Source organism: Oncorhynchus masou, chromosome 13 (genome assembly GCF_036934945.1).
Source record: "Oncorhynchus masou masou isolate Uvic2021 chromosome 13, UVic_Omas_1.1, whole genome shotgun sequence".
NCBI classification, from domain to species: Eukaryota; Metazoa; Chordata; class Actinopteri; order Salmoniformes; family Salmonidae; genus Oncorhynchus; species Oncorhynchus masou.
Window position 1 is genome coordinate 37105896 of NC_088224.1, and position 13243 is coordinate 37119138.

At 46.0% G+C, this 13243-nt stretch overlaps 1 protein-coding gene across 1 annotated transcript in view; it reads right to left on the reverse strand.

Moving 5' to 3' along the window:
• Positions 1–13243, reverse strand: part of LOC135552227 (class I histocompatibility antigen, F10 alpha chain) — a 37720-nt gene that overhangs the window by 23675 nt on the left and 802 nt on the right. Inside the window, exon 2 of the mRNA XM_064983727.1 lies at positions 9000–9266. Within this exon, the coding sequence (XP_064839799.1) occupies positions 9000–9266 (267 nt within the window). The remainder of the gene's footprint in view (positions 1–8999; positions 9267–13243) is intronic.

The following is a 13243-nucleotide window of genomic DNA, read 5'->3' on the forward strand; positions in this document are numbered from 1 at the left end:
TCGACTACCGGGGACTCAATGACATAACCGTCCGTAACCGTTACCCGCTACCCCTTATGGCCACAGCCTTCGAGCTGCTCCAGGAAGCAGTTGTTTTCACTAAGCTTGACCTGCGGAACGCATACCATCTTGTGCGGATCAGACCTGGTGACGAGTGGAAGACCGCTTTCAACACGCCTACTGGTCACTATGAATACTTGGTGATGCCCTTCGGCCTGACCAACGCCCCAGCGGTGTTCCAAGCGCTCATAAACGATGTGCTTAGGGATATGCTTAACATATTTGTGTTCGTTTACTTGGATGACATCCTCATCTTTTCGAGCTCCCTTCAAGAACACACTAAGCATGTCAGACAAGTACTCAAACGCCTCCTGGACAGCCATCTGTACGTTAAGCCGGAAAAATGTGAATTCCATTCATCCCGAGTACAATTCCTGGGATTTGTAGTGGAACCCGGTCGAGTCCAAATGGACCCTAGGAAGGTAGGGGCGGTAGCGGATTGGCCCACCCCCAAATCCGCTAAGGATGTTCAGCGTTTCCTGGGCTTCGCAAACTTTTACCGCAAGTTCATCAAGAACTTCAGTTTGGTGGCAGCTCCTCTCTCAGCTTTAACCAAAGGTGGCAATGCAAGGTTTGTGTGGGGAAGAGAAGCTGAGACGGCCTTCCAAGGACTCAAGCAGCACGTCCTCTCTGCTCCCATCCTGATACTACCGACTACGGATGAACCATTTGTGGTGGAGGTAGACGCATCAGAGGTTGGTGTTGGAGCTGTCCTGTCTCAGAGGGGTGAAGACAAGAAGCTTCATCCGTGCGCTTTCTTCTCACACCGGCTTACCCCGACTGAGAGGAACTACGATGTGGGGGATCGTGAACTCCTAGCGGTTAAGATGGCATTGAAGGAATGGAGACACTGGCTCGAGGGGGCTTCTCACCCGTTTCAAGTGCTTACGGACCACAAAAATCTGGAGTATATCCAGCAGGCGAAGCGATTGAACTCTAGACAAGCTAGATGGTCTCTTTTCTTCAATCGATTCCAGTTTATCCTCACCTATCGGCCCGGGTCGAAGAATCTCAAACCGGATGCCCTGTCCCGAGTCTACGCTCCTGCCATTCGAGATGACACGGACATGCCTGTCCTTCCTGCTGCTAAGATTGTGGCTCCGATCTCGTGGCAAGTTGAGGATACTGTGAGACGTGCTCAAGCTAGCGAACCGGACCCTAAAGGAGGCCCTGCCAATCGGTTGTTTGTCCCCAAGGCAGTGAGGACTCAGGTCCTTCTGTGGGGGCACTCCTCTCGCCTCACCTGTCATCCGGGCGTAGGTCGCACCTTGGAGTTCATCCAGCGTAAGTTCTGGTGGCCTACCATAAGAGAAGACGTTGCCACTTTCGTCAATGCCTGCCCCGTGTGCTGCCAGGGCAAATCTTCTCACCTCCGCCCTCAAGGACTCCTTCACCCTTTACCTGTTCCCCACAGACCCTGGTCCCATATCTCATTGGACTTTATTACTGGACTTCCTCCATCCCATGGCAATACTACTATCCTAGTCATAATCGACAGGTTTTCAAAGGCGGCCAGGTTCGTCCCTCTGACTAAGTTACCTTCTGCCAAGGAAACGGCTGAGTTGGTAATTAATCATGTGTTCCGAGTCTTCGGCATTCCTCAAGATGTGGTTTCTGACAGAGGTCCCCAGTTCGCCTCAAGGTTTTGGAAGGCCTTCTGCCAACTCATGGGGGCTTCTGCCAGTCTATCTTCAGGGTACCATCCGGAGTCCAACGGCCAAACAGAGAGGATGAATCAAGAGCTGGAAACCACCCTCCGATGTATGACTCGTGACAACCCGTCCACATGGTCATCCTTTATTGTTTGGGCCGAATACGCGCACAACACCTTGCGCTCCTCCTCCACTGGTATGTCCCCGCACGAGTGTCAGTTTGGCTATGCTCCTCCATTGTTCCCGGACCAGGAGGCAGAAGTCAGAGTGCCTTCAGCCTTGAGGTTCGTCAGACGCTGTCGGCTTATGTGGAGGAAGACCCGTCTTAATCTGATGCGTTCCTCACAGAGGTATCAACAACAAGCCAACAGACGTCGCCGTCCCGGGCCTACCCTGCGCCCGGCCAGAGAGTCTGGCTTTCCACAAGAGACTTACCTCTACGGGTGGAGTCTCGCAAGCTGTCCCAAAAATACATCGGTCCCTTCAAGGTTGCCAGGAGAGTTAACCCAGTTTCTTATCGCCTACACTTACCCAGATCCCTTAAGATTAATCCCACATTTCATGTGTCATTGTTAAAACCTGTTGTTTTTTCTCCCCTTGTCCCGGCAGACAGACCTCCCCTCCGCCTCGTGTCATTGGAGGCCAGCCGGCTTATACCGTCCACCGGATACTGGATTCCCGCCGGGTGCAGCGGTCCTGGCAGTATCTGGTGGACTGGGAAGGCTACGGTCCTGAGGAGCGCTCCTGGGTTCCTGCCAAAGACATCCTGGACCCTGACCTCATTCGTCAGTTCAGGGTCCTCCACCCTGAGAGAGCTGGTAGGAACGTCAGGAGCCGTTCCTAGGGGGGATTCTGTCAGGATTTGGCCAGGGTTGTTCCGGGTTTTTGTCAGTAGATGTCCCCATTGTGCTTTTTGTCCCTGTGTTTTTCCCTTGATCCCCATTATTGTTTGCACCTGTGTCTCGTTTCCCCTGATTGTATTTAAACCCTTTGTTTCCCTCAGTTCTGTGCTCTGTGTTTGTATGTTAGCACCCTGCCCTAGTGTTCTGTGTGCTCTTGTCGATTCCGGGTGAAGTTCTTGTGGTATTCTGTTTTTTGTTTTTGTTTATTTTTTGGTGAGTTTCTTTTGAGGTCTTTTTGTGTTTTTCCTACCACCTTTTGGATTTGCCATTTTTTGTATTTTAGGATTTTTTCTTTATTAAATACACCGTCTTAAGTACTGCTGTGTCTGCCTCATCTTCTGGGTTCTGCTGACTATTCGTGGCTCAGTTGGTTAAGTGACTGTTTCTCACTCCGGAGACCCAGGTTCGAAACCGGGTCCTGACAGAGATGGGGCTAAGCGACTACAGAGCTGTACTTGTTATAGGCTGAGATGGGGCTAAGTGACTACAGAGCTGTACTTGTTATAGGCTGAGATGGGGCTAAGTGACTACAGAGCTGTACTTGTTATAGGCTGAGATGGGGCTAAGCGACTACAGAGCTGTACTTGTTATAGGCTGAGATGGGGCTAAGCGACTACAGAGCTGTACTTGTTATAGGCTGAGATGGGGCTAAGCGACTAGAGCTGTACTTGTTATAGGCTGAGATGGGGCTAAGCGACTACAGAGCTGTACTTGTTATAGGCTGAGATGGGGCTAAGTGACTACAGAGATGTACTTGTTATAGGCTGAGATGGGGCTAAGCGACTACAGAGCTGTACTTGTTATAGGCTGAGATGGGGCTAAGTGACTACAGAGCTGTACTTGTTATAGGCTGAGATGGGGCTAAGTGACTACAGAGCTGTACTTGTTATAGGCTGAGATGGGGCTAAGTGACTACAGAGCTGTACTTGTTATAGGCTGAGATGGGGCTAAGCGACTAGAGCTGTACTTGTTATAGGCTGAGATGGGGCTAAGCGACTACAGAGCTGTACTTGTTATAGGCTGAGATGGGGCTAAGCGACTAGAGCTGTACTTGTTATAGGCTGAGATGGGGCTAAGTGACTACAGAGCTGTACTTGTTATAGGCTGAGATGGGGCTAAGCGACTAGAGCTGTACTTGTTATAGGCTGAGATGGGGCTAAGTACTAGAGCTGTACTTGTTATAGGCTGAGATGGGGCTAAGCGACTACAGAGCTGTACTTGTTATAGGCTGAGATGGGGCTAAGCGACTACAGAGCTGTACTTGTTATAGGCTGAGATGGGGCTAAGCGACTACAGAGCTGTACTTGTTATAGGCTGAGTTGGGGCTAAGCGACTACAGAGCTGTACTTGTTATAGGCTGAGATGGGGCTAAGTACTAGAGCTGTACTTGTTATAGGCTGAGATGGGGCTAAGTACTAGAGCTGTACTTGTTATAGGCTGAGATGGGGCTAAGTACTAGAGCTGTACTTGTTATAGGCTGAGTTGGGGCTAAGCAACTACAGAGCTGTACTTGTTATAGGCTGAGATGGGGCTAAGCGACTACAGAGCTGTACTTGTTATAGGCTGAGATGGGGCTAAGCGACTACAGAGCTGTACTTGTTATAGGCTGAGATGGGGCTAAGCGACTACAGAGCTGTACTTGTTATAGGCTGAGATGGGGCTAAGCGACTACAGAGCTGTACTTGTTATAGGCTGAGATGGGGCTAAGTGACTACAGAGCTGTACTTGTTATAGGCTGAGTTGGGGCTAAGCGACTACAGAGCTGTACTTGTTATAGGCTGAGATGGGGCTAAGTACTAGAGCTGTACTTGTTATAGGCTGAGATGGGGCTAAGTACTAGAGCTGTACTTGTTATAGGCTGAGATGGGGCTAAGTACTAGAGCTGTACTTGTTATAGGCTGAGATGGGGCTAAGCGACTACAGAGCTGTACTTGTTATAGGCTGAGATGGGGCTAAGTACTAGAGCTGTACTTGTTATAGGCTGAGATGGGGCTAAGTACTAGAGCTGTACTTGTTATAGGCTGAGATGGGGCTAAGTACTAGAGCTGTACTTGTTATAGGCTGAGTTGGGGCTAAGCAACTACAGAGCTGTACTTGTTATAGGCTGAGATGGGGCTAAGCGACTACAGAGCTGTACTTGTTATAGGCTGAGATGGGGCTAAGCGACTACAGAGCTGTACTTGTTATAGGCTGAGATGGGGCTAAGTGACTACAGAGCTGTACTTGTTATAGGCTGAGATGGGGCTAAGTACTAGAGCTGTACTTGTTATAGGCTGAGATGGGGCTAAGTGACTACAGAGCTGTACTTGTTATAGGCTGAGTTGGGGCTAAGCGACTACAGAGCTGTACTTGTTATAGGCTGAGATGGGGCTAAGTACTAGAGCTGTACTTGTTATAGGCTGAGATGGGGCTAAGTACTAGCATCCTCTGGTCCTGCAGATCATCCCTCCATGAACACACAAACATTGTTGGCTCCTTTTTTTGCATTTGTATCATTGTTTCTTGCTTAAGTCAGAGAACAATTGGGGGCCTGTGTGTAGGAGCCGTTTATGTCGTGTGCATGTTGTCTGTCAAGGGTTATTTTAACCTTGTTTTGTACACTAGAGTTGGGGTCATGGGTCACTGGTCACGTGTGTGTGTGTGTGTGTGTGTGTGTGTGTGTGTGTGTGTGTGTGTGTGTGTGTAGCGAGCACAGGTGAGCAGGAAGGGTTAGTACAGGAGAGAGGAGACTACATACAGTTGTTACCGTATCACAGATACAGCTGATAGAAGCATCTCTGCACCTTTTCTACAGAAACATGTTTTAGAGCTACTTATATTAGATAAGCGCAATAAATAGGAACTTCACCCTAAAAGAGTAACATTTGGGAAAGCTGATTTTAGTGGAAGCGTTGTGGACAGCTCTCTCCTCTACCAGGGCCTGTTCATAGGGAATTGCCACAATAGCACAGACTAAAACCAGCTGCATGCATTCGTGGATTGTGGTTCATTCATTGTTTAGGCTAATTATTCAAGGCTCCCTTCGTTATTTAGTTTTAAAACTAAAATGCTTGATTGCATTTCAATGCATGAATGACTGGTCTGTGTGATGACATGAACGAATGATTGATCGATTGATACAGTAGTCTGTCTATATTGAAATACTGGCCAGTAAGTAAGTTACGGTACTAAGAATAAACAAGAGGCGCTCAGCCTTCAGCTCAATGCCGGTTATACAAGACTCTACGAAGCCTACGAATGATAACAACATGACTTATTATTATAATGATCATAATAACAGTAAGGAGATGATCAAGATAAAGGAGGGTATAGGCGTGAGAGCTGCGTGCATATTGTGTGACAAAAACAGATGCTGTTAGATTACAATAGAATTTTTCTGCCCGTTTGGAACAGAGTAAACAACACTAAATCAAGTATAAGTAATACCATAGTCTTTTCTAACGGAAAAAATAGTAATGCCTTTATTACAGCTTAGCAAATATTAAAAACATCCGCATTTGTGAAACCGTTTTATCCGACATGTTGCAGTTGCACGACGCTTGGAATCAGTAGGCTATTAAACACTCAACCAGGCAACACAAGCAGGATCTGTCTTATTTTTGGAGATATATATGGATGATTTACAAAGCCAGGAACGTTTAACAGTTGGGCTGTTGATTACGGACCTTATTAAATTAGGGTTTCCTCTCTCCTCACCTTTCTTTCACAATAAGTCAAGGGCTGTTTCCTCGTCACCTCACTTCTATGCTGCCTCCGCCACATTGTTCTCAACACCAATACGCTGGTTAACTTTTATTATGCACATAGCAACAAATAGGGAAAGGCGCCAATTCAATGGCGCATTGTAGATCATCTTTCAGGACCGCGGACAGCGACAACTACCAACGTGGGTGAAAGCGCATTTGAAAAAAATAATATAACTTTTATTAGTGTTGCACCGTTATTCTTATATAATAGAAACATATCCAATTTCAGTAGCATGTCTTTGAAGGACTGTGCCATCATCACCTTAATGGATTAGTCTACTGAGACAGGAGCCAATCAGATAGGTGGCATGTGCACGTGCAAAAAAACTGATCAGAGCGACACTCAGGGAGGCTGAGGAGACAACAGCTCTACAGTCCCATCAGATCAGAGACACTCAGGGAGGCTGAGGAGACTACAGCTCTACAGTCCCATCAGATCAGAAACTCAGGGAGGCTGAGGAGACTACAGCTCTACAGTCCCATCAGATCAGACACTCAGGGAGGCTGAGGAGACTACAGCTCTACAGTCCCATCAGATCAGAGACACTCAGGGAGGCTGAGGAGACTACAGCTCTACAGTCCCATCAGATCAGACACTCAGGGAGGCTGAGGAGACTACAGCTCTACAGTCCCATCAGATCAGACACTCAGGGAGGCTGAGGAGACTACAGCTCTACAGTCCCATCAGATCAGAGCGACACATTCAGGGAGGCTGATGAGACTACAGCTCTACAGTCCCATCAGATCAGAGCGACACTCAGGGAGGCTGAGGAGACTACAGCTCTACAGTCCCATCAGATCAGAGACACTCAGGGAGGCTGAGGAGACTACAGCTCTACAGTCCCATCAGATCAGAGACACTCAGGGAGGCTGAGGAGACTACAGCTCTACAGTCCCATCAGATCAGAGACACTCAGGGAGGCTGAGGAGACTACAGCTCTACAGTCCCAACAGATCAGAGCGACACTCAGGGAGGCTGAGGAGACTACAGCTCTACAGTCCCATCAGATCAGAGACACTCAGGGAGGCTGAGGAGACTACAGCTCTACAGTCCCATCAGATCAGAGACACTCAGGGAGGCTGAGGAGACTACAGCTCTACAGTCCCATCAGATCAGAGACACTCAGGGAGGCTGAGGAGACTACAGCTCTACAGTCCCATCAGATCAGAGAGACACTCAGGGAGGCTGAGGAGACTACAGCTCTACAGTCCCATCAGATCAGATACACTCAGGGAGGCTGAGGAGAATACAGCTCTTCAGTCCCATCAGATCAGAGACACTCAGGGAGGCTGAGGAGACTACAGCTCTACAGTCCCATCAGATCAGAGAGACTCAGGGAGGCTGAGGAGACTACAGCTCTACAGTCCCATCAGATCAGAGAGACTCAGGGAGGCTGAGGAGACTACAGCTCTACAGTCCCATCAGATCAGAGACACTCAGGGAGGCTGAGGAGACTACAGCTCTACAGTCCCATCAGATCAGAGAGACACTCAGGGAGGCTGAGGAGACTACAGCTCTACAGTCCCATCAGATCAGAGAGACACTCAGGGAGGCTGAGGAGACTACAGCTCTACAGTCCCATCAGATCAGAGACACTCAGGGAGGCTGAGGAGACTACAGCTCTACAGTCCCATCAGATCAGAGACACTCAGGGAGGCTGAGGAGACTACAGGTCTACAGTCCCATCAGATCAGAGACACTCAGGGAGGCTGAGGAGACTACAGCTCTACAGTCCCATCAGATCAGAGAGACACTCAGGGAGGCTGAGGAGACTACAGCTCTACAGTCCCATCAGATCAGAGACACTCAGGGAGGCTGAGGAGACTACAGCTCTACAGTCCCATCAGATCAGAGAGACTCAGGGAGGCTGAGGAGACTACAGCTCTACAGTCCCATCAGATCAGAGACACTCAGGGAGGCTGAGGAGACTACAGCTATACTGTGGGGGACACAGACTGGGAGCGCACAGCTGGGTACACACACACACACGCACACACACACACACACACACACACACACACACACACACACACACACACACACACACACACACACACAGTACATACACTGCATTAAGCCCCACAGATCAGTCATTACTTCAGCGAGTCTGACAAATTATCAAAGTATCTCAAAGAGAAATCACATTGAGATCTGACATTCACCAACCTGCCACTCAGGTGATTGGAGAGTGACCTTACCAATGCCATACAAGCATAAAGATGGCATGCTTATAGTTCGATGCCATTTACAGTAGTGGTATGGTCATTGTCCTCTGTACCTCACGCACTTAAAACAGTACACAGTAGCAATAAAATGAATGCTGTGCTGGTGTCCAGGAGAAAGAATTGGGACCATACATACAGTAAACATAAGCAGAGAAACAAAGGAGACCATGTTAGATGCTTTGAAATACTGATATCAGCAAATGATGCTGTGTGGTAAGTGTGTGGAGAAAACAGAAACAGGACGGGAGGAGCAGATCTGTACATCCCTGATATTCTAGAGCTGTAACTTTAGCGATCACTTCTCTAATCCTGTGTAATTCTTGTCTCCTAGAATAAGGAAGTGCCCGTTTTGATAGTTTAGAAGTACAAACACAAGTGTAACTGATCAGATGAAGTAAAGATGAAAGATTTACCTCCACTTTGGTTAAAACGCTGCTTTGCAATATCGATGTTGGCTTTGAAATTCTGCTGGGCACCCTTGGAAATCCCTGTCTCCGTCTCCCAGTACTGTGGCCGTGTTTCTGTTGCCTTGTTCATCCAGTCCTGTTTGGGCACCGCTCTCTGGCTGTTGCTGTCATAGTGCACCATCTGAACACCATCCACCATCGCCACAACCACGAACTCTGGGAAGTTGGGAACTTCAGATGATCCGGTGTAGAAATACTTCAGGGAGTGAGTCACTAGAGGAAAAAAAAAAGACAATGTTAATGTTGAGTTCTGAACAGACAATCATTTTTCAAAGCCATATACGCAAAACTGAGGTTTACATTTTCTCTATATTCACGATTTTAGTTTCCTCCACACTACTGTTAAATAAACTGGTTGTTTATTACATATGACTTTGAACACTTACTTTTTTACCAAAACAGGTGTTTTTGTTATACTGCAGGATGACATTTTTAAAAGGAAAGTTGCTAAGACACCATGTAACACCAAGATATTACACGTGCTGTGTATCAGACAATAACGTTTTATCAAGATAATTATCTGGAATCAGTGTCTGATATATAGATGGAGACACTGAACATTAAGAGAAGTACTCTGAAATGGAACAATGTGACATTCACAGCAGATATTTCTGTGGATTCATTACCTGTGATATACTCAAGTGAAAGCACGGTATCCCTTCCAAATGTACAGTATGTGTGTTCATGTTCGGAACGAATGTGTCAGACTTACACTGATAATAACTCAGGCCCAAGACCACTATCACTGTAAGACTAATAGATAAGATGGCACTACTTTTTAGCACATTTACATTCAACCTTATACTGTATTCATCCCCTGATAGGAACTACCAAGTGATCTATACTATTTGATTCAGTGCAGACTCAGCTAAATGTAATACGGCATCAAAATAGACTTCTATGATAGACTATTAGCGGATTATATTTAATTAAAGGGAGAAAACCGCAAAAACACATGAACATTTTCTTGATTTTTGTAGTCCAGGGGAAATACCTGTCAATGGTCACAGTACTGTGGGGTGACACTGACATCATATTCAGAGAGAAAGGTAAATGGTCAATTCTGTTTCTCAAAGCTGGCAGAATTGACTGTTTAGCCTCTTTCTGATTATGTCAGTAGCACCCCACTGTTGTCACTGAGCAAGCTATAGGCCGATGTGATTAAGACTTTTAAACAGGTTAACACTCACAAGGTGTCCTGTGTGATTTTAAGTATGAGCTCTCTCTAATTCTCTCTTTCTTTCTTTCTCTCTCTCTCTCTCTCTCTCTCGGAGGACCATGCCTCAGGACTACCTGGCCTGATGACTCCTTGCTGTCCCCAGTCCACCTGGCCGTGCTGCTGCTCCAGTTTCAACTGTTTTGTCTTTGGCTATGGAACCCTGACCTGTTCACCGGACGTGCTACCTGTCCCAGACCTGCTGTTTTCAACTCTCTAGAGACAGCAGGAGCGGTAGAGATGACTCTCAATGATCGGCTATGAAAAGCCAACTGACATTTACTCCTGTTGCACCCTCGACAACCACTGTGATTATTATTATTTGACCCTGCTGGTCATCTATGAACATTTGAACATCTTGGCCATGTTCTGTTATTATCTTCACCCGGAAGAGGACTGGCCACCCCTCATAGCCTGGTTCCTCTCTAGGTTTCTTCCTAGGTTCTGGCCTTTCTAGGGAGTTTTTTCAATCACCACCTTCCGGAGACACCTGAAACCCCACCTCTTTAAGGAATAACTAGGATAGGATAAAGTAATCCTTCTCACCCCCCCCCCCCCTTAAATAATTTAGATGCACTATTGTAAAGTGGCTGTTCCACTGGATGTCATAAGGTGAATTCACCAATTTGTAAGTCGCTCTGGATAAGAGCGTCTGCCAAATGACTTAAATGTAAATGTAAATGTTTTTCCTAGCCATCGTAGTTCTACACCTGCATTGCTTGATGTTTGGGGTTTTAGGCTGGGTTTCTGTACAGCACTTTGTGGCATCAGCTGATGTAAGAAGGGCTTTATAAATACATTTGATTGTTTGATTGAAGGCTGCTGGGCCAGACGGAATACCAGGGCACATTCTCAGAGCATGCGCAGACTAACTGGCAAGGGTCTTCGCAGACATTTTCAACTTCTCCTTGTCCCAGTCTGTAATCCCAACATGTTTCAAGCTGACAACCATTATCCCTGTTCTCCAGAAACTCCAAGGAACCTTAAATTACTATCGTCCCGTGTCTCAGTACATCACAGGGGCCAAACTCCCTGCCATCCAGGACCTCTATATCAGGCGATGTCAGTGGAAGGCCCAAAAAGACTTCAGCCACCTAAGCCATAGAATGTTCTCTCTGCTACAGACCAGCAAGCAGTACAGGATCATCGGTTCTCTGACCAACAGGCTCCAAGAGAGCTTCAAATCTTTACCTGGTCTATCTGCATTGACCCTATCTTGCACGGACTCTATGCACACTCACAAGTCTCTACCCACCCACACATGCTGTACTAACACTTCCTGGTCACCTGTGCTCGCTATACACACACACACACACACACACACACACACACACACACACACACACACACACACACACACACACCAAATAAATATATATATATTTCTTTCAAATAACTTGCATATATTCAAATAGTTTGCTGAGAGGTATTGAAAATACTATCAGATATTAGTTTTTTTTCCTGAGACATGTATTTGAATATCTATGAAAATAGTTGCCTTTTAGTTGAAACTATATAAAGTATAGTTGACAACCTTGAGTATTTTAGAAGTTTTCAAATAAACTACCAAATAAAACAATTTTCTGCCCAGGTCTGACCAATTACATTTTACTAGGCAAGTCAGTTAAGAACAAATTCTTATTTACAACGATGTCCTAGGAACAGTGGGTTAACTGTCTTGTTCAAGAAAATAATGAAATATTTGTACCTTCTCAGCTCAGGGATTTGAGCCACCAAACTTTAGGGCTCATGGCCCATAGCTCTAACCACTTGTCTACCTGCCAACACACAACCACCCACCTTCATGTTCACTTTCATGTTGGTGTGGTTAGAGCATTGGACAAGTAACAGTAAAGGTTGCAAGTTCAAATCCCCAAGCTGCCAAGGTACAAAATCTGTCATTCTACCCCTGAACAGGCAGTTAACCCACTGTTCCTAGGCCGTCATTGAAAATAAGATTTTGTTCTTAACTGACTTGCCTAGTAAAATAAAGGTTAAAAAAAAATAAAAAAATATGCCAACGCTACTATTTAAATATATATATACTAATATATAATCTATAATCTATCCTGATGTCACGTTACCCTGCCTATAATCGCGGTAGAGCATGGCGCTTGCAACGCCAAGCGTCGTGGGTTCGTTTCCCACTGGGGCCACCCATATGCAAAAGTAGTGGCCCCAGCCGACTTGTAAGTCGCTTTGGACAAAAGCGTCTGCTAAATGGGATATATTATTATTATTATTATTATATGTCACGTTACCCTGCCTACTTCGTACCTCTCTCTGTACATCGACATGGTACTGGTACTCCCTGTATATAGACTTATTCTTGTGTATTTCATTCCTCTTGTGTTTTATTTAAAATGTTCATATCTAACTTGTATTATTATTCTAATCTAACTCTGCATCGTTGGGAAAGGGCTCTTTAATAAGCATTTCACGCTAAAGTCTACAACTGTTGAATTCGGCGCATGTGACAAATTTGATTTGAGAGGCAAAGGGATGCTTGCTTCTATAAGAGACAGCAGAGTAACTTTATTTCTGGTATTATACTGCCACCTTGAGGATGTTACTGCAAAATAACATGCCAAACTTATTTTCCTTGCAAGCCAAATTGATGTACTTTCACATTATCCTACATCTTCACCTTCATCACAAAAATATTGGAACTGAAACTGAACATACTGTAACTTAAAAATATAAAAAATACAGTACACATTCCCGGGCCGTGATTGCACCCTCATACGCTTATTACATTCAGGTGAACACTTTATCTAGTACCAACCCCACTATCATCTGGTCAGTTAGGTGAGGGAACAGTCATATCAAGGTATTACTTGGCAGGACAGGGGGAGTCACGTAACTTAAAGGGACATCAAATCTTCAGGGTTTCCATTCCCCTAAATTCAACACTATTCAACAAAGAAGCTCGAGTGGCGCAGCGGCATAAGGCACTTCATCTCAGTGCAAGTAG